This window comes from Podarcis liolepis, assembly GCF_965112155.1.
Source record: "Podarcis liolepis genome assembly, chromosome: 17".
In the NCBI taxonomy this organism is placed as follows: domain Eukaryota; kingdom Metazoa; phylum Chordata; class Lepidosauria; order Squamata; family Lacertidae; genus Podarcis; species Podarcis liolepis.
The window spans coordinates 33,506,185-33,528,462 of NC_139571.1; the positions used below are offsets into that span (position 1 = coordinate 33,506,185).

Consider the following 22,278-nt stretch of genomic DNA (forward strand, 5'->3'; position numbering starts at 1 on the left):
TAATGGTCAGGGGTCCCTTTACCTTTATCTAACTATATGTGAAGGGCAGGTAAGCAATGGTGATGCAAGAGGGGGCCACAAAGAGCACCCCCCATATGATTAGACTGGCATGTGGGGGACCATTTGAAGAAGGGCGATATATTTCAACAATATAGAAATTTCCCATCAAACAAGGAAAAAGTGGTGCTTAAAAAATGCAGAGAAAATACACGAGTACTACCTAATATAATTTTGCAAAGATGAAAAGTAATATATCTTTCTTTTTCTTAAAAAAACCAAACCCCTCTTAGCTATGACTTGTCTAACTACTTTTATACCTCAGGCAAGTAGTGTGGATTTGGCATTTTTGTTGTCATGTAGAACCTGAAGTTTTTGTCATAATCTATATCGGAATCTCCGAGGCGAATGAGAAGTCTTCCGCCAGCAACGAAAGTCTGCTTCAAAAGAATTGGTTCCAGAGCAGGGTCAAGTGTCTCTCTAAGCTATTAAAACGAGGGAAAGAGATGAGTTTCTTTTTATGCATTATGCTTAGCGAAAACATTTCAGAGTTAAAGCACACACTTATGCTTCTGTGTAACAGGAGTCTTATTTTCTTGTGGTTCTTTACTCCCCCCCCCCCCCGTTGAATATCATTTGATACGGATCTTTAGTTTTTTGGTACAAATTAGCTTATGGGTTAGATCTGAAGCAGCGTGAGCGGACAGAAAATACAGTGGTACCTCAGAAGTCAAACAGAATTCATTCCGGAAGTCCGTTCGACTTCCAAAACGTTCAGAAACCAAAGCACGGCTTCGGATTGGCTGCAGGAAGCTCCTGCAGCCAATCAAAAGCTGCGTAAGTCGCGTCAGACGTTCGGGTTCCAAAGAAGGTTCGCAAACCGGAATGCTCACTTCCAGGTTTGCGGTGTTTGGGAGCCAAAGCATTTGACTTGCAAGGCGTTTGGGATGCAAGGCGTTTGGGATGCAAGGTAGCTTCTTGTTCCCTCAATACTTGTGCTAGCATTTGTACAGAACCATAAGTATCAGCCCTTTTCACGTCTGTGTAAGTGAAATAACACTTTTCTACCCACAAACTAGCACAAGTTGTGAAAGCAGCTCTATGAAGGGAAGACACCTCCCATAGGGAAGGCACTGCTGGATCCAGCCCTGTAAGTCTTCAGAATTTAACAAGTGAGCAAAGCTAACGATGGCACAAATCCTGCTATTAGCAACACCTGGCTTTGGCCACTTAGAATTGCTTCTTTAGCAAACCATGGGTGGGAGGGAATGCAATTGATATGTCAGCACTACTTAATATCTGTCAGGGCAGGCAGCTGTCAGAGGTTTGCTGGGAATTATGCCAGAGAATCAGAGCCAAGGGACCAAGCCAAGAGCCAGAGACGAGGTGGCTCGTTACACTGGGCAGTTGTACGCACACCAGAAGGTTCCTGGTTGCAGCCCATCTGCTCCCTGACAATAACTCGGTAGTAAAAATGGCCTCCAGAATATATGTAAACTATCTCTGCCATGCAGTGGTTGCAGTGACAAAGAGCATTAAATGAGATACTTGGAAAGCACCCATCTCACATCATACTTCAGTTACAAGCTGCCTATGTGGCCTTCAGGAAGCCACCATCTCAGGCTAACACTCTTCTGCAATGTGCGGATAAGTATCCTGCCTACCATATACAGCTGTTGAGAGGATGGACAAATTTGTCAATTTCAGTTTCACATTTTTCCCCCATCTTAAATGCAGGTCTCCCATATCTAAACAGAAGCTTGATATTTTCCTCATGAAAATATGATGCTTTAGTACAAATTTCTCCTGAACACACATTTTTGTATGCTGTCTTGACTAATAAAGATTTTGCACGCATTTGGCCTCGACACAAGGCATCTTTCTATATATTGTTGGGCGGGAGGCCTTCGCTACAAAATTTGGAAAAGTGCAAATTTCCATGGATAATTATGGGTTTGGTTCACGTATTGATTTAAGAAGCGTGTATGGTGAGGCCGTTTCTCAATATAATGCAAGCAAAATTGAATTTCTCCCCCACACCTAAGCTGCTGTAGAGGTTTGCTAAAATGATCTAAATGAAGTGCTCTGAAAAGTCAATAAATTATTTATAAGTGCTATGTATTATTATTACGTCAACAACTGACTGGACAATAAAGCCACTGAATGTTCTCAGCTTGGAGGTTAAACAGGACTCAGAATCCACACCAGAACATTTTGCCTGTACATTTTCAGATTTATTAAGCAACTACGCAGTGAAAGGTGACGGTAAAGTACATAATACATAACACAAAATAAAAAGTCTAAAATGGAGCATCATAAAAAGTGGTAACCAATCATCACGGACGGCAGGAGAAGACAATAACTGTGGAAAATCGCTCTAGTTATTTCTGCTTAAGTTACCATTAATTTCAGTTTTCTGACAATTAAGCCTTGCATTTTGCGACAGCTAATGAAATAAATCAATGCAAAGAGAACTCGTTGTTAAAGGAAGTATTTGCAATGGCAAACAAGAAATCCTTCTCAGACAGCTAGCTATACTATTACTTCCCTGCATGGATGGCAATATATGTTTCACATTACAGTTGTTCTTTAAACATTGCATTTTGTAAAACCACTTCATGAGTTTGGGCTGATGAAGCAGAATATAAATATAAGAAAGAAATAAAATTAGTTTCTCTCAAAGTCATGAACAGAGAAACATCCTAGCTTTCCTAAACCACACCTGCTTATTAGAAAAATACACAACAATCATAACCACAACTGAAGGTACATGGATAAATGGATTTATTGTCTAAACAATACTGACTCCACTACAGATCATGTTAGTCACAATCAAATTATCCTATTGATTTCAACAGGACGTAAGCATGACAAATTTTCTGTAGGTCAAGGTCACAGCGAGTTTTGCATGATACAATAGTTTTTCATGATATAATAACCGCATGAAGACTGAGACATCCTGGTTTTAACTCTCTCCTTTGTTTTTGATTTGAGAAAGATTCATACAATGTATAAACCTCTCATTTCCTATCCTTCGTGACTGCCTCTTTAAATCCACTTCTTCCTCTGTAGAAAGAATGTACCAAGAAACTACCTTCTTGGGTGATAGTCTCTCTTTTTCTCCTTCCTTTGTTCAGGCAAAGCTAGAAAAGTATTCCCAATTTCAGAATTTTTGCAACTATCCTCCAAATGACAGAATACTTGGTACACTGTATGTACTACCGTATTTTTCGCCCTATAGGACGCACTTTTCCCCCTCCAAAAATGAAGGCGAAATGTGTGTGCGTCCTATGGGGCGAATGCAGGCTTTCGCTGAAGCCTGAAGAGCAAGAGGCGTCGGTGCGCACCCACCCCTCTTGCTCTCCAGGCTTCAGGAAGCTATCCGCAAGCCTTGCGCGCCCGGCAGGAGTTCCCCCAGGCGCGCAAGACTTGCGGGCGGCGGCCTGCAGCCCGAAGCACGGGGCGCCCTCCGGAGGACGCCCCGTGCTTCGCGCAGGTGTCCGCAAGCCTCGCGCGCCCGGCGGAAGGTCCCGCCGGGCTCGCAAGGCTTGCAGGCAGCAGCCTGTTCTGGGGGCTGGGGTTGGGGGAAGCTCGGGCTTCCCCCGTGCCAGCCCCGCGCCTGGGGGGAAAATAAATTTTTTTTCTTTATTTCCCCCCCAAAAAATCTAGGTGCGTCCTATGGGGCGGTGAGTCCTATGGGGCAAAAAATACGGTTCTTGTAGAATTCGACAAGGATGTACCTGGTCAGAGCCAGTGGATCATGTTTAACAGTTATAAACAAAAGAACAAGAAATGAAAGATTGTTCTAGCTTAATGCAAAAAGATCCAAACCTCTTCTAGAAGAACAGGTGACCCTAGACGAATAGCATTCTCCAGGGTACGCAGGAAACCAGCGTCAGTAAGCTTAATTATCTTTAAGCCATCATTTGCTTCTTTATTTCTTATCCAGCGGTTTGCCTGTGTATTAAAAGATATTATCATTATGATGGTAAATAAGGAATTAAGATGTTGTCCCCCAATAATCAACCCTTTAATGGACAATGCAAATTTCACAGCTCTGTCTAATTCTTCCCATCCTTCTTGGGGTGGAGTAGAACCAGAAGACCAAAAATTGTCCTCTTTTTGGTATGACAATTAGAGCTGGAGTGATAATTTAAAATAGGATGGGTTTTTGTGCTCTTAACTGGCTTTCCCTTTTTTTAAATTGTACGTTGCCTTGAGATGACTCTGTATAAGGTGATTAATGTACCGTATTTTTCGCTCTATAGGATGCACTTTTTCCCCTCCAAAAATGAAGGGGAAATGTGTGTGCGTCCTATGGAGCGAATGCAGGCTCCTTGGCTTCAGTGATAGCAATGCGAAGCCTCCAAAGTGCAGAGGGAGAGCTCCCCCCGTGCTCCGGAGGCTTCACGTTGCTTTGGCTGAAGCCGCCTGAAACCCCCGGAGCGCAGGGAACTCCCGCTGCGCTCCGGGGGCTTCAGGCAGCTATCCGCAAGCCTTTGGAGCGCAGCAGGAGTTCCCACTGCACTCCGAAGGCTTGCGGATAGCCGCCTGGAGAGCGAGAGGGGTTGGTGTACACTGATCCCTCTTGCTCTCCAGGCTTCGCTTTGCTGGAGAGGCGCTGCACAGCTTTCCCTCTCTGCGCAGCACCCCTTCAGCGAAGCGGGAGGAAAAATGGAAGGGGCTCCGTTTTTCCTGCTGCTTCGCTGAAGGGGCGCTGAGCAGAGAGGGGGAGAAATTATTTTTTCCTGTTCTCACCCTCCTATGGTCCGGTGTGTCCTATAGAGCAAAAAATACGGTAATACTAATACTCAACCATCCTGAGTTCTTGCAAGCAGAATCAAGTTAGATACAGCATGCTGTGAGCAGATCCCTGGATTCGTTTCTGCATCCAACCCCAATTTACTCTATCACTACTACAACAATATCCTCCTCTAGGAGGGGAAATGGCACTGGAAAGGGAAATAATGCAGCAGGCATGGGAAGGCTCCTTTGAAGAAATAACAGGCTGGAGAGGATAATGTAATTGTGATCTTTAGCATTTCCCAAAAAATATCATTATCCAATAATACAGAATATGGCTGTTGTGGATATCTGATTGAAACAAAACATAGCATTTCTAAAGTGAGTACTTACTTGATCTTGGGGGTCAATCATGAGTGGCCAGCGTCGCCCCCGTGTAACGAGAATGCCATTCTCAGTGGAAACATAGTCCCGTGGCAATCCATCAGTGTTCCATTGTCGAATTTCATAAGGATCTCCCAAAATATTTATGAGACTGAAATCAGGACTAATAGGAATATCTAGTTCCTGACATTGTTTGATCCAGCGATCTATTAACTGAGATGAAGGAAAGAAACAAGGAAGGTTACTTTTGTTATAGCATACAGGAAAGGTTAAGTCGATCAGTTCACGACTGGGCTACTACAAGAATCAGTAATGGTAAGGATCCATAATGAGATTGTGAAACCTTACCAGCTCCCAGTGCAACTAGTATGTTATACAAGGATGTTAGTAACACAGGGCTATGGTCAGGAGGAGCGGCGTCTTGATGGTGGGAAGCAATGAAACAAATAGGCTGACTCAACTCATCTCCTGATATCTGGCTATAGTAGCTGAAAACGAAGTACCACTGGAATTATAATACCAACTAATTTCAAAAGTACTACTGATACAAGCGTGAGAAGATGTGAGGAGGGCTGAATCAGGAAAAAAATTAAGAAAATCTTTCCACTTTTTTGGGGGGGGGGTTCCATTTTAAAAATGAAATGAAAATGAAACAATTTTCATGGCATGACAGCACGGATTGTAGCCTCTACCATGAGAGGTAAGGGAGGCAAACCAACCAGATAAACCAGCCCCCTCCTCCTTGTTAACGTCAGCATTGCTACCAAGTGGATACCGCCCTCCACTGCCTTCACTAAGCAGCCCTATAACCTTTTGGACTCTGACTGGTCCAGCCCCCACCTATACAGGGTAGAGTGATATGATCCTGAAGTGAATACCTTAAGAGTGCTATGTGTTATTACACTATAACTTTTTTAAAAACAAAAACAACCAACTTTTCTGATTATTGACACTTTAGCAAGGTGATTTAAGGCAATGCTGCTAGGGTTTTTTTAAAAAACAAAACAAAACAAAACAAAGAAACAACTAATTGCTAGAGTGGAAACATGATATTAAAACTTATTAAAAATGCCTTGCATCATTTTTAAAATTAGCATTATAGCGTTAATAACACCTTGTCATATTTTGCTAATACTTTAACATTTAAAAAGATTATAGCTGGGAAAGTGTTTCAGTGTTAATTAAAAGCTCTATTAACCTGAGGTGATGAAATAGCACCTGCCACAAAGATTACACTGAACTTATGCTGAGCTGTGAGAGGTTCATTTGCCTGCTAAGTCACTGCTTGTATTAAAACCATCCCCTTTTAAAAGTATGGAAGACTAGCACTAAGGGCATCAATACTTTGCTGTTCTTAAACAAGTTGAACTTTCTGTAGTCTATGGGAAAACCCAAAAGAACCCCAAGGAAAAACAACGGTGGGATCCTGTATCTATGAGGGTAGAATGCACAAGAGGAAGCCTTGCCAGACCAGATCCTTTGCCAAGGAAATGGCTTTGGCTGGGTTAGCTAAGTACCCTGCTTTAGTATATCCAAAGAAGTTGCCCTATGCCATAGAACAAACAGGTAGGCCTTTCCTCCACCCGCCTTACCTAGCTGCTATGTAGGAGAACAACAGCCAGAGTTGTGTGAGAGTGAGCTGAAAGCAGCTTGTGTTTGCTCTGTGCTGGACCTTTGGGCTCTCCTGAAAACCTAATGGGAAGCAAGATCTGTGGGCAGGCTAATGTTGTGATTCCCCTCCATTACGGTTGCCATACGTCTGGAATTTCCCAGACATATCCGGAATACTGCAGCCGCAAGCAGTGTACAGTTGTACCTCGGGTTAATACGCTTCAGGTTACAGACTCTGCTAACCCAGAAATAGTGCTTCAGGTTAAGAACTTTGCTTCAGGATGAGAACAGAAATTGTGCTCCAGCGGCGCGGCAGCAGCAAGAGGCCCCATTAGCTAAAGTGGTGCTTCAGGTTAAGAACAGTTTCAGGTTAAATATGGACCTCCGGAACGAATTAAGTACTTAACCCGAGGTACCACTATATAGGTGGAAAACAGCAAAATGTCAGGGAAAACCCAGACATATGACAGCCAATGTTGACAGTGTGGTTTTTGCCTTAGAAATAGCTCAAAAATGTCCAATTTATTTGCGATTTTTGCCCAAAACTAAAAAAAGTGGATATGTGTGTTAATAAAAACATCTATTCTATAGACACCACAGTCTCTGCCGACCTTCACTCCAAGGGAACTGAGCCTCAGATGAGTGTTTGGAACCCCTGGAGTTTGGTGTGGCATGTAACAGTACGTTTCCTCCGGTCTGGACCACGGTTTTTACATCTATCCCCTCATTAGATAACCGGTTCACTAAGCAAAGCTCAACCATTTGCAGTGAAGAAAAGGGTAATTCACTCTTCGGCTGAAGCAAAGGGCCTATTGCACAGGGTTGTTGCAGTTCTTCCAATGTGGCTATACTGATTTACATTTATTTGGAGGGTTCTGTTTTGTTATGAAACGGACAAGCGTTTCTATAAAGTACACAATTTTTACAATGAAAAAAGCCCACAGGCATATCCACAGAAATCATGGTACAGAGAAAGAAGTGTTGTTTTAACTCACCAGTTGCCTATAATGTGCTGTAAAGGCTCCATAGTAGGCTACACAAGCTGCAGCTATGAACACATTTCCAGTGATGTTTGAAATCTCCGCCTCAAAATTCAAAATACTCTCTTCCCACCGGACCTGTTCATCTCCTAATGCAGCTGTAAGTTTTCCAGCTCGATTGAGGCGAGCTTGAGTCAGTGCCATGGTCCTTGCTAAATAGAGTGAAAATTACTAGACTGTTTATTTTAAAACAGTAGTAAGGTTTTTGTTTTTTAAAGACATTCTTTGGACCTCTTTACATAATAAAGCATTACATGTCCAGCGTTAGAAATGTCACAGAAAATCAGAATATGGGAAGCGAATCCTTTGTTCTTTGTTGACAGCTCCTAGCCTAATTCCTTTCAAACACTCTATCCTTGGGTAGGTTTCTACATATGCAAACTAAAATGCGTTGCTCAAGTCTGAGCCTCCTCAAAAACCTGTACAGGACTCCAGAGATATAAAGGCTAGAAGTAAAAATCATTTCATCAGATGCCCCCATCACTGGCACATTCTCCCACAAATTCATTTAGAGTTCCTTCTGTTCTCTAGTGTTTCCTTGGAAGTTTCACTTCCCAGAGATGTTCTGAAAATGATTCTCTAAGGAAAGATTTGCTTGGACAACAACTCCTCAGATTTTATGTAATTCCTACGTATGTGTTAGATTGTTACATAGCATGAACCGCCTTCTGGTGTATGAATAGTTTGCCATTGTCAGGTTTTGTGTAAATATTTGAAATAAACACACACACACACACACACATATATATATGTTGCCTGATAAATGGATTTGTATGTTGGATAAAGAGAATGACAAACTTCGTGCATGTGAGAAATTTTAGATGTACAAACAAGCTTACATTCTTAACATGTTTGTAGATCAGAGAGTCTTCTGGATGTCTAATTGCTGAAACACCAGGAGGCATTCCTGACAACTAAGGCTGCAATCTGAACCCCCCACATCTGGGAGTAAGACTTAGTGAATTCAATAGTGAATTCTTAGTGAATTCAATCATGTCTGGGTAGACATGATTAGGATTATGCTGTAAAGCATAAGCAAAATTTTAGCTCTTTGTATTATTTTTTGTATCTTTTTATCTCCAACCTATTACTAGGCTCTGTGTACGGCTCCAAGATATCATTCAGCATCTTGGATTAGTACTGTAGACTCAATGAGAGTTTTTAGATTTAGTTAGCCCCACACAGTGAAAAAATATATCTGAAGCATTACTGTAACGTTATGTTCATAGTCTTTAAAACAGCCACTTACCAAGACCCTCTTTTTCTTCCAAACTTCTTTCATATTGGTCTTGCAATTCCTGAATTTGTTCTTCCACTTGCCTCAGTTTTTTTTGTTTATCACGAAGGGTAGCCAAAGTCGCATCAAGTTCTGCCTAATCGGTATTAAAAATGGATGCTTATTACTGCTGTGCCAAATGCTTTGCACAATGTGTTTTGTTCACTTGCACAACAGTTCTGTTAAGGAAAATGCCTGATGCTCTTCATACTATAGACTGATAGCGACTTCCTTGGGATCATGCAACACTTTCTAGGACTGAACTGGACTTTGAACATAGGCCTCAGATTTCCACATCCAACTCTTTTACCATTGGACATTGGGCAGTATTGACCAAGGCAGCACCAGGAGTGCCAACTCTATAGAGTTGAGGTGTCTTTGGCCCCCTCAATATCTGTTGGCAGGGGGGCTGACCCCCTCAATATTGAGGGGGCGGAAAAGGCCGGATGTAAAGCAAGCTCCTCCTGAACGTGAGAGAAGAGGAGCCGACAGCCATTGAAGCTGTGCTGTGCTGGGCTCAGCGCTTGGTCTCCTCCTGACGATTAGATGCCACCCATGTGATATCACCCGTGTGCAAAACATGCTGGGCACATGACGTCACCGGCGTGTGACATGTGTGACATGTATAATATCACAACATGCACCGGGCCCCCTCAATCTTGGGTGCAGCAGCAAAGTCTTGCGCCAAAACAGCAGCCTATAGATCCAGCCCTGCTGGTCAGGAGAAAAAGCACACCAGGGGAAAAATGAGAGTGCACATTGGATCATCTGTTAAGTCTACTCAACAGTTGCAGCTCACACAAGGGCGCACAGACTTGAGCCCAACCTTGTCAGCTGGATCCAGGCAATAACATCTGGCAGGGTCTGGAGTTGTTGGTTGTGGCCTGAGGAAGAAAGTGGTTTTTAACCATCTTTTCCACCCATGAACACCCTTGTCCTCTTGGCCAGGATGCGTAGGGTGACGAGGGAAGAGGGGGAAATGAGAGAAAATATATAAAAAATGCACTGCAAACATGAGCCTAGTGAGGAAAAAATGGCTTTCATAACCCAAGGCAGGGCTGGTTTGGAGGCAGGGAGTATCGAATCCCCAAGGAGGAGTCAATCAGCAGGCTGGCTGTGGCTTCTGCTGGGCGGAAGGGATACTCCTAAATTACCGTATATGCCATTGCCTCTAGCAAGAGAAATCTCTTCTCTTTAGCAAAATAGCTAGCCCCAGAAAAGACCAAGAAGTGTCACAGATGAATGGGATTTTCTTTTTTCCAGTCAGTATTAAATAAAACATACAAAATAACATTGAAAAAACAAGCACCTGTGCAGCATTTAACTTCTGTCTTTTTGGCTCCACAACCTTGACAATTCGAGAGTATAAATCCATAGCTCTCACCCACATACACATAGACTTGCATGCCTTTGACACTTTCTCTACTTTTTCCGGTACAAAATCGGGGTTGTTGATATATTTCTGAAGCTTAAGCAATACTTGACGGCCTATATTTTCTTTATCATATTCTAAAAGCCTTCTCAAGAAAGTGGAGTCTCCAAGAAGCTGTTTTGCTGTTGCCCAGTCAGGCCTGAAAGATTAAAAGAAGTGGTGGAATTTAGAAATATATGCCCCAGAGAATATATTAACCAATGCAGTTTCATGTATTTTTGAAATTTCCATGCTTTATTACCAATGCTAGGATGAAATTTATACTTGATAAAAAACTAACTGGCAGTTACATTTCCAAAGCACATTTCATTAACTTGAAGAAGAGAAGAAACTTAAAAGCACTGAGACAGGCCTTGGGAAATAGATATGAACAAAGGAAACAGCTTTGATGCTTCGTGCTGCCGCTAAAATTTTGTGATAATATGAATTCAAAGTCAAGTGGCACATCTACGGATTTCATCTAATCGAGAGAGACACTTGCTGAACTGGCAGCCAAAGTTGCTGGTTCTCTACAGGAACGTGCCTTCTAGGTTGCTATTGTCAAAACTGTTAAATTATATAATGTCATGATCTTAGGTATGGGAACCAAGTTCAACAAACTTAAGATTCAATCATATGTACACTGGAGATGGAACTGAATTTAGTGAGACTTAATTTGGAGTATACATGCATAGGATTGTGCTATTAACAACAACAGCAACAACAATGTTATTTATACAACGCCCATCTGGCTGGGCGGTTTCCAGCAAAATATACTGGATCCATCCCAATAACTAATAAACCCACAAGGAGCACAAATCTAATAAAAGTTATCAGCAATCAACAAAGACTTGGAAGCTTCCATGGGGAGATAAATGATTCCAGCTGGTGGCAAAAACTGTCTAGAGAATTGAATTGATCTTCTGTAGGCAGAAATTTCCAAAGGGTGGGGGCCACTATTAAAAAAGTTTGCTGCACTTCAATTATCATTGTAGTTAAAGGAAGAATACAGCGCAAACTGATCCCATTGCATGGTATCTAAGAAAAGGTGGTATCTAAGATATGAACCACCGGCTATTTATGCACGATACATATATAAAATATGCAGGACAGTCCTATGCACTCAGGAATAAGCCACGTTGTCCTTGTGGCTATTTTACAAGCCTTATCATACTATTATCCATAATCAACAGATAAGTATAGGGAAAGAGTGGGAAGGAAGTGGCTAAGGAGAAGGAAAGCAGTGAATGAGGAGACATTTTGTTGTTGCTGCTGTTTAGTTGTGTCCGACTCTTCATGACCCCATGGATCAGAGCACGCCAGGCACTTCTGTCTTCCACTGCCTCCCGCAGTTTGCTCAAACTCATGTTGGTAGCATCGAGAACACTGTCCAACCATCTCATCCTCTGTTGTCCCCTTCTCCTTGTGCCCTCCATCTTTCCCAACATCAGGGTCTTTTCCAGGGAGTCTTCTCTTCTCATGAGGTGGCCAAAGTATTGGAGCCTCAGCCTCATGATCTGTCCTTCCAGTGAGCACTCAGGGCTGATTTCCTTCAGAATGGATAGGTTTGATCTTCTTGCAGTCCATGGGACTCTCAAGAGTCTCCTCCAGCACCATAATTCAAAAGCATCAATTCTTCGGTGATCAGCCTTTTTTATGGTCCAGCTCTCACTTCCAGAAGGAAAGGCAAATGAACTTTGGACATCTCAGGACACCAGATACTTCCACAAGTCAATTTTGCTACCTTTGGATACTAGATGGCAGTGTTGCCCATTGTTGGGCCATCCTACTGGGATATGCTTAGTGAGTAAAGCAGAGCCAACTGTGGAGTCCATTGGAAACAATTTCCCCCAAAATAAAAGGCATGTAGAATTGTGAAAACCTAGATAACTTCATGGTGGCTGAGATGCCCACAGGATTCCATGATGATAAGCCAACATAAAGTACCCTTCACCCAGTGTCCATCATGCACTTTTCTACCCAATTCTACACCATACAACAGTTCTGCACACTGTCAAGTACAGTGGTGCCTTGCAAGACGAAATTAATTCGTTCCACAAGTTTTTTCTTCTTGCGAGTTTTTCGTCTTGCGAAGCACAGTTTCCCATAGGAATGCATTGAAAATCAATCAATGCGTTCCTATGGAGACCGTCCGGGGACAGAGGGGAAGCGCAGCGCGCCTTCCCCTCTGTCCCTGGACCTGTTTAAAGCAAGGGGCGGCGGGGAGAAGATTTCTTCTCCCCGTTGCCTGCCCCGCAATCTCCGGGGACAGAGGGGAAGGCGCGCGCGCCTTCCCCTCTGTCCCCGGACCTGTTTTAAAGCAAGGGAAGGGGCAGCGGGGAGAATCGCTTCTCCCCGTTGCCGCCCCTTGGTTCAAAAGGGATCAAAAGGGATCCCCGCTATCCCCAGAGCTTGCGCGGCAAGCTTTGTTTTGCAAAGCAATCCCATAGGGAAATGCGTCTTGCAAAGCGGCTAAGAAAACGAAAAACTCCTTTGTCTAGCGAGTTTTTCGTCTTCCGAGGCGTTCGTCTTGCGGGGTACCACTGTACTAAGTGGTTCTTACAGGAGGCGTTGCAATGATCAAGACACGTGCTTCTGTGCTGGTATGATATTAGCATTCACTTTTTGAGTCATTCTGAAACATCCAAGAGAGTCACACTTTGGAAAAACCTTAAAAAGGGTAAACCAATTGACCTTTGGAAACTGGACTCTTTGTTCTTTCAAATATTATACCAATATTCGCAGTGGCTTTCATTTGCTTTCTGATAAATGTACTTGATGTAACGCATCCTTAGATTCCTTTGGGATATTCATCAGTGGCTGACTTTGCCTGAAGCATATAACAGCATGATCAAACGCCCTAATAATTAGCTGATTTGGAGGAGAAAGTCAGAATTTGGCCCAAGCTCATCTAAACAGACGTGCTTTACCACTAGGGAGTTCTGACTATTCCCACACATCAAAACCACAATTATAGTTTGTCATGCCCAATTAAATTTGAGTTCTTAATTTTTATCCCCCCAACGCTAATTAGTATCATTATCATTAGTATCATGACACACACACGTCTCCTTCATAATGTTTGGCAATATTTCTGAGATCAAGAACAGAATGAGAAGGAATGGAGAATGTGTGGCTGCTGCTGAAATAACAATCTCAAATCTGCTGATCTTCACCTGTAACATTTTGTAATTCAAAATGGATACCCCTAACAGGATGCCATTGTGCTCTGCGTTTCCCCACTGCCTCAGGTACTGGCAAGAAACCTTGAAGCATAATGATACCACACAAGTTTGCTGCACTGCGGAGGGGAACATGACTCTCTGTTGGAAAGTGCTCTAGGAAATGAGCATCATTTCACATGAAATCAAACCTAAAAATCAAGAATGTGGGTGAAGCGCTAGCTTACTTTGCATTTAGAAGAATGCAGATAGCTTCCATTACTGTCATGACAAGATCAGGCGGCTTAGTGAAAACTCTGATTTCAGAAATATCTGCTTTATCTAAAGAGTCAAGAGCTTTGTTAGCCGCGTCCAGAGCTGGAAGAGCCTCATCCAAATCGCGCTGAGCATCATCAGCTATTGCCTGAGTTTCCTCCGCTTTTACTTTTGCAACAGCTTCGTCTTCTTGAACGACACGCCGAACCTGGGGACGGGGATGGCCAAATACATCTTTACCAAATGAATAACAGCTATTAAAAATGTTAACATTTTCCTTACTTTAATATTTGGTTTTCCTTGTTCAAAATATAAGGAAGCAAAATAGAAACGCAATGTGCAGTAAGATTGTGAAATACAATGCAATTCTGTGATTTCTTCTTCTTCTTCTTAAGTCACCAATGGAGATTGTAATGCCTTTGAGATCTTCCTGTTCTAAAACAATCAACACTCCTAGCAGCACTGCTCTGAGTGGTTTGAATAGATGTACTTTATCAGAACAAAAAAGGCAATAGACCAGGCTTCAGTCCCGAACTCACTTACTGGGGAGAAAGCTACATTGAACTCAGCAAAGCTTACTTCTGAGTACAGACGCTTACGGTTGTACTATCCCTTGCCTTTTCAGTTAAGTGAGAGTTCAAAGAACCATGACCAGCATTAAGTCACATGGAACAATGATCTAACACCAGGTAGCAGACATGGTGCCTTCCATATCTTGTTGGATTAAAACTCCCATCAGCTAGCATGTCCAGTTATCGGAGATGGTGGTAGTTGGGGGTCCAGCATCACCTAGAGCAGGGAGGGCCGAACTTGGCCCTCCAGCTGTTTTGGGACTACAGCTCCCATCATCCCTAGCTAACAGGACCAGCGGTCAGGGATGATGGGAATTGTAGTCCCAAAACAGCTGGACGGCCAAGTTTGGCCATGCCTGACCTAGAGGGACCTGTATTAGCAACCCACGGTCTAACAGTCAGTACTCTGCGTGCCACCCCCAGCACCTTTCATCCTTTCTCATTATAGGGGGACTATTAAATTCTTAAGTTAATTGCGACATCTAGGAAACACTGAGCAGTAAAAATCTAGTCTGTTTCAAGGGCACACCACTGCTAAAGATATGATAAACAGATAGTACTTTGCACCTGATCAGCATTTTCTTGATCCACTGCTAACTTTTCCATCAGTGCCTCAACATCCACAGATTTCTCCTTGAGGACTGGCTCCAAAGCTGATAGGTCTAATTTCATTTTATCAACAAGTACGTTTGTCTCTAATAGTTTCGTTAAGCCATTCTTCACACGATCCCGAGCCTGAGAAATAATTCAGAAGATCATAAAGAGCTAGGATATTATTATTTTTAATGGCTAGTTATCTCAGCTGACGTCACCGGATACAAATGCCTATATGTAAAATGACTGCACTGTAGTCTCTTGTCACTTGTGGGTAGCTTCACTAAGATCACTGGCACTGTATAATTTTAAGTCCTTTTAGTGCGAGTGGATGATAGAGGAAATTAACAAGAAATCTCAGCCCTTGGATTTCTCATGAAGTCATACACCATCTAGGCCTGGGGTGAAAAAAGCAAATGCTAAAGGCATTTCTTATAAGGGAAAGAAGGATCCAACAACATGTATGCTATTTTTACAAGAGAGAAGTAAAATGACATTAAAGGAAAAGAAGGCATAGATTCTCACTAATAAAATTCAACCTACTGAAACAAGCTGCTTCCTTTTTTCGCCCAGCATGGTTAAATAAAGGTTGATTAACTCTAAATAGGAAGTGGGTGTTGTGTAGTAGCGCCGTCGGAGCTCAGCATAGTACTGCTCTGCCATCTCTGTCACACTCATGTGAATGTCTACGCACATTCGGGAAAGTTTTTCTTTCATGCGTTCACTTCCAAGGTCAATGTGCAGGAAAAAAGTCCTTGATACAGAATTAAGTGCTTCCCTGGGCCACTGGGAAAAAAAAGACAAAAAGATTACCGAGATAATCTTACGCCAGTTATACATTCAGTGCCTCTGGCATTTTCCATCAGGGTTTTGGTGGTGTTTCTCTCCCCGCCCCACTCCCCAAAATGACTGCGATATTAGAGGTGCTTTACATTCTAGCAGCTTTGAACAGAGCTGAGGCTGAAAGACTGTGTGGGCGCCAGGAGACAGAGTTGCAAGCTAGCACAACATGTAAGACAATAGAACAACATTTTTACTGCTCACATTACATGAAAATTAAAGTGTGCGCCTTACTTACTGTTTCCATGCTTTTTGGTGTGTGGATTAATTTCTGTCATGCCTCTTTTAAACCAAAACCTTTTCTATTCTAGAATTCGGATCACATTTCAAACCCTCTACATTCATTTATCTTGTTGCAGCCTTTCAATGGGTAGGTCAGTCAGTCTGCCAGGCAGTCTGATCATTTCCACATTGGGTATGAGGGCTGAGGTTAAATCCCACTAGTGAATTTATGACTGAAAGTTGAGGTTCAAACCAGGGGTTTCCTGATTTGTAGCTCTGTCTCTTAGACTCAGCATTGTAACTTAGACTGGAACTGAAATTTTGTGGAGGTCGTTGTTGAAGGAAAACATTTCAATAGAACGAAACGAGCCATTTCAATCAAATATAACAATTCTGCATCAGCTGGACTTCTCGATAAAACTGAAATTAGTTACCTGCACAAACCAATCAATAGTGCAGCAGTTCACAAGTGATGGAAACATTCGACAGCGTGCTCGAAAAGCATCTCCTACAGGGCTCATGCACAGAACAATATGTAGCTTCTGGCGAACTCGATTAATGAAGAACTGAAATACCTGAGAAAAGGCAGTCATGAATGTTAATTCAAGGATAAGAAGAAAGCACAGCAGTAATTAGGTTGTTAGCACAAATAAAATTGAGGACACTCATAAACTGTACAAAGCTGTAGGTTGGGTGACTTTATGGGCTATTTCCATATCAAACCCATGAGTTTAATGTCTGATACAGGATAAGAACAGCAGCAACAGGAAAATGTCCTCTTCTTTTCGTAGCTGAATATTACAGATGTAAGAATATGTAGTTATTTAAATACTGTCGCTGTCCCCTCCAAAAAAGTTAATATAATGCATTTAAGGTAGTATTTATAATGCGTCCTACCTCATCTCTGTTGCCCTCTGGTATACCAGCTTCTTTTGCTTTGGGTCGGGTAGCCGCCATAACAAACTCCAGCTCGTCTTTTTCAAACAGATTAGGCACCTCTCCAGAATTCAAAATGTTGTTTATATCTTCGAGAAATTCCTCTACAACAATCTACAGATTTTGTAAATATCAGTTTTGAAGAAAAGGTGTTGCAGAGTTAAAAACAGCAAGTCCGCCATCAGAAATTAAAAGTATCAGCAAATCACTAAAAAAACAAAACCCTTTTATTTGCTCTAAAATTAGAATATGAGAAAAGTCTGTCCCAAATATTTTAATGTTCAGTTTCACTGGATGACCCCACGTTCAAGTATTATGAGGCAACGAAGGATACTTTTTTGTCCACTTTCTACACCTCATTTTATATACCTCCTCTTACTCTCCCCGCCTTTCTTTCCCTAAATTAAAAAGCTCCAGATGCTATCATCTTTTCTCATAGGGGAGTTGCTCCAGGTCAGTGATCATTTTGGTTGGCTTTTTCCTGCATCTTTTCCAATTGGTATCATCTCCACTTGGCTGGTGGGAGTGCACAGGACCCTGACTAACAAAACTGGGCCTGGAATGCAGTGGGTTGAAGTGCAGTGGCAGATTCACTGCTGCATTCAAAGGCTGGCCTGCTAGCTCACGCTGAGTTGGGCAGGTTGGGGGAAAGGGGGGTTATTCAAAAACTGTGATATGCTATTTCTAGGCTGGTGAAGTTGAGCGCTCCAAGGACAAGGCCTCTAAGCAGATCAGAGAGGCTTTGTTTGGGTACACAGTGCATTCAAAGATGGTAGCTCTGTGCCTTATTTGGGGCTTTCCCAGTAGTTACTGCCTGCTGGAGAACCACCACCAGCTTTCCACATGATTGTACAAAGCTGGGGCCTGCACTGTGGATTTTCACACCCGTTTCCATATATCCCATGATTTTTCTATAATCAAGCCTGTTTTCCATTTGAGCTGCTACTGAACTTTTGACTTAAATGGTACCCAGAGTTCCTCAAATCTGGGTAGTCCCTGCAATGAGCCTGAACAATCTCTCAAGGTGCCATATCTAATTAACAACCGCTTTGTGATATCTATCACCTGTAAATATTGAAGGAAGGAAACCTGAACTAATTTAGTGTCGCCAGTCTCATGATGGGGAATGCTCTTAGACCAGCAGAGATTTAGCAGGCATTTCATGAAGAGCTTCTGAGGCCAACAGGCCTACACGGGAATTTAAACTTTCTTGATTAGCAAGTCATTTTTATGATCATTCTGTGGTTTTATTACTACGCTGTCAAACAGGGCAATCCTATTCACATGTACACAGAACCAAGTCCTATTGTGGAATTCAACATCACACTTCTACTAGTGTTCTGACTGAGCAATCATATCAGCTTACCAAATGGCATGATCCCTCCCTTCCCTCACACATACATTGCTCTGGGGGTTCTCCTGACTTGCCGACCCAATTTAGTGGGGCTGCAGGGGGTGGGGACAGGTGGGAAGCTGTCACAAAGGGCTTCTGCTGATGGGCTTGTTAGGTGAATCCTGCCCACAGAACCTTAATCCCACAGTACTAAGGGTGAAAATTCCTTTAATTACTATGTGGCAGTAAGTGATCATTTCTGGCTCCTGCTGTTCCTCCTGCCAACCTCCTTTCTGTCTCCTGCTGCTCATCTAAGGCTGTGAAGTACTCACAAGGCAGCTTAGAGAATAAAGAAATAAGAGCCAGCAAAAACCACAAATAAAAATAATAAAATTGCATGCAAACATTTTAGCAATCAAAAATGTTGTAAAGCATTTTAATAAAAAGCTTCAGATATCTTCCTTAAAAATGTTTCCTGTTTCTATGAGTTATTTGACCTTTAGTTATTTTATGAAGCTTATTATTCCCTTTCTGAATCATTTTGGTTGTATAAACAACACCGTATAAATCAGGTAGAATTTTATTACCCAGATAAGATTTTAGCAGCAAGCACAAAGTGAATTTGATTTTTATTTCAGCTGTTCATACCTGCGTGTCTGTGAAAAGGAAAACCATATCTTTGTCTTCCACCCCTGCCATTTTATATAGCTTCCTAAGGTCATCGTGAAAAGTGTCGTAATTATAACCACGGCTTAGTTCTATTTGAAAGCATTTGTAGCCACATATGTGAGAGGCGAGTCTAGTGAGAGACTGCTTGCCCGTGCCTCCAACTCCAACAAGAAGGGCATTTCCTCTTTCCTGGCGAATCATTCGAGCAATTCTGTGGGGGAAATTGAACATAAATTTGAAATGGTTAGCATTCATTTGAGCAAGAGATATAAGCAAGAAGCCTTTTCCCACTACCTTCCTCATTTACTGCCATCTTACTAAAGCAGCACAGCAGTGCAAAAGGTTTCTTTTCATTCTGGAAATCCACCTTCATGCCTACGAAAAGGAGGGCCTCCAGCAATAAAGAGTCTTCCCTTTGCCATTCTGAACTTAAGCAATGGGCTCATTATACTCAGTCACATGTTTTAGAGACCCAAACGACATACATACTTCATGCCCACCGGGACAATTCCCAGATCTACACACTACACCAGAACTCCTTGCTGAGGAGGAGCCCATTGTGCAGGTACCTCTCCAGCCCAAGGAGGTCGCAATGCCCTTCTCTTGAAAACTCCAGCACAGAAGTCATTGTATGACCACATCTTCTCCTGCTGCATTGCAGCCAATGAATCCGAAAGCAGAATGCACCCTTTCAGATGAACAGGCTCCTTTCATGGAAGCTAAAGTTAGCAACTACAGTGGTACCTTGGGTTACATATGCTTCAGGTTACAGACTCTGCTAACCCAGAAATAGTACCTCGGGTTAAGAACTTTGCTTCAGGATGAGGACGGAAATCGTGCTCCGGCAGCGTGGTAGCAGCAGGAGGCCCCATTAGCTAAAGTGGTGCTTCAGGTTAAGAACAGTTTCAGGTTAAGAATGGACCTCCGGAACGAATTAAGTACTTAACCCGAGGTACCACTGTATTTAAGGCTCAGTCTTAACCTGCCACTGAAATAACCCCTGAGGTCTGCTCTTATGAAGTCCCCAGCCTAAGCCCTTTGTGGAGCTGTCCAGGGTACCACTGAATCCTTCCCCTGACTTGGCTTGCCACTGCTGAAGCACAAACCTCATTACAGCCAACCACACCCTGGGCCCTCCCAGTCCCTCTCAGTATCAAGAAAGTATAACAAGCGAATAGAAACAGAACCTATTCAGCTGACGCTGACACAAAACCCCACACGTACACTATAAAAAGGAATATGTTTTGGCACACCACTCCTCGTCTCCTTCTTCCCCAACCTTATACTGTACTCAACACTAATGTCTCAAAACAAATGTAACTGATCTGTAGAAAAGACTTTACAACTTGAAATAAGAGACATTGCACGTGCTTTTGTAAACCAAGAAAATCTTCAATAAAAACTGTTTTTTAAAAATAAAACAAGGAACTTATTTACAGAAATGTACTTTCCACTTTATATAGGCATGCTGTCATTAGTTTATTAATATAGTATTAACTCATTTATATTATTGATATTTGGTTAATGGCAGTGTAATTATTTACCTTGAAACATGCTCTATAGCATCTTGGAAGAATACCAGTTTGGTTTCCTTGGCGTTGGTTATATTATAATCATCCAGATAGTCTTGCAGAACCCCCATAATCTTTTCTAGGTCAGTTAACTCTTCATAAATGCGTTCAGCTTTCTCGACTCCAATCTAAAATGAACAGATAAAAGAAAATAAGATTGCGATCAAAAGGAATGGAAATATAATGCTACCCCAGCAAATGCTGACTGCAAAAAAGCATAGCTTAATGGTGACAGGAGTGAGTCAAAGTCAATAGAAATGTGAGCCAATTAATTATGTGAAATTTTTGCAGACTCTTGGGAAATCATTACTTCTCATGTTGGGCATATGTGTGAATATTACAAATTAGGGAGACAATCCTTTCATCCGTGAGTTCATCAGCTCATGTGAGAGGAGATCCCAATCAGCCATGCTTGGGAACAACAGATCACACCAGCTGTTTGTTTTATTGAACCATTCCATTCCTTCCTAGGCCAGTTACTTATGCTCCTTGGCACATGTTGTTTGTACACAGGGCCTGAAGAGAAAAGTGAAAGCTAGATGCATGTGAGCTTCACACTGAAAGTCATAATTTGTGTATTTCACCTTCCAGCCACAAGAGTAAGCTAGTAAAGGTAAAGGTACCCCTGACCGTTAGGTTCAGTCGCAGACTCTGGGGTTGTGCACTAATCTCGCTCTATAGGCCGAGGGAGCTGGCGTTTGACCGCAGACAGCTTCTGGGTCATGTGGCCAGCGTGACTAAGCCGCTTCTGGTGAACCAGAGCAGCGCACGGAAAAGCCGTTTACCTTCCCTGCACTTTGACGTGCTTTTGAACTGCTATAGAGTGCTTATTAAGCCAGCTAATGAGAAAGGAAAGAGGGCTCATTTACTGTGCAGCAGTGACCACCTGGGAATGGATCATGTCCAATGGTTTTTAGGCTACCGGATATTCAATTACCTCATCTACCTGCAATCATATTATTTAAATTTAGCCTAAGATAATATTTTCATCCGGATGCTAGTAATCCCCCCCCAATATATAAATTTATCAGATATATTTCTAGTTCTAACCTGTGACCCATTTACTGTAGTCAGTAACTTCTATTGTTTATAGCCAATGACCATCACAATACGAGCACAAATCACACAGCTACAAAACAAAAGACACTGCATGCACCAGACCAGGACAAATCTACAACGTCCCAAAGTTAGGAATGTTCCTTCTAGTCAGCATCCCTAGAGTCTAGCACTTGCACTATCCAGAAAGGTTGCCCTTTTCTGACCATACTAAGTGTATGTTAAATATAATTGAAAATGTGTATTGTCTTCCTTGTGAGGAATATCTGTATAATGGCTGCTTTTCTAAGCAATCCTCCTGGAGAGTTTACTGAGGATCATCTCCACTCCTTTGAATGACTAAAAGAAACAGACACGGGGTGTAAATATGTACAATTTTTCTGACAAAGGTGTTTAAGGAGATAACAGAAATCACTGGGTTAAAGCTGACCGAAAGTCCAGAGGTAGCATTATTCTCAATTTACGATAGGGTGGAAGGTTCACAGGCTATGAAGGACTTGCTCGCAAATTGATCGACAGCTGCATGAATTACGATAGCTAGGAAGTGGAAGGGGCAAGGCGAATATAAAATGGAAGAATAGTATAA

The 22,278-nt window shown here is 42.3% G+C and overlaps 1 protein-coding gene across 2 annotated transcripts in view; it reads right to left on the reverse strand.

The window, feature by feature from the left end:
• DNAH6 (dynein axonemal heavy chain 6) overlaps positions 1 to 22,278 on the reverse strand; it is a 132,101-nt gene that overhangs the window by 46,413 nt on the left and 63,410 nt on the right. For both annotated transcript variants that reach the window (XM_083481342.1, XM_083481343.1), the window contains 13 exons: positions 20,610 to 20,764; positions 19,045 to 19,276; positions 17,025 to 17,177; positions 16,562 to 16,702; positions 15,609 to 15,851; positions 15,039 to 15,206; positions 13,872 to 14,107; positions 10,361 to 10,622; positions 9,025 to 9,148; positions 7,731 to 7,927; positions 5,134 to 5,337; positions 3,829 to 3,954; positions 318 to 482 (listed from right to left, as the gene is read on the reverse strand). In XM_083481342.1, coding sequence (XP_083337468.1) covers positions 318 to 482; positions 3,829 to 3,954; positions 5,134 to 5,337; positions 7,731 to 7,927; positions 9,025 to 9,148; positions 10,361 to 10,622; positions 13,872 to 14,107; positions 15,039 to 15,206; positions 15,609 to 15,851; positions 16,562 to 16,702; positions 17,025 to 17,177; positions 19,045 to 19,276; positions 20,610 to 20,764 — 2,406 coding nt within the window. The remainder of the gene's footprint in view (positions 1 to 317; positions 483 to 3,828; positions 3,955 to 5,133; positions 5,338 to 7,730; positions 7,928 to 9,024; positions 9,149 to 10,360; positions 10,623 to 13,871; positions 14,108 to 15,038; positions 15,207 to 15,608; positions 15,852 to 16,561; positions 16,703 to 17,024; positions 17,178 to 19,044; positions 19,277 to 20,609; positions 20,765 to 22,278) is intronic.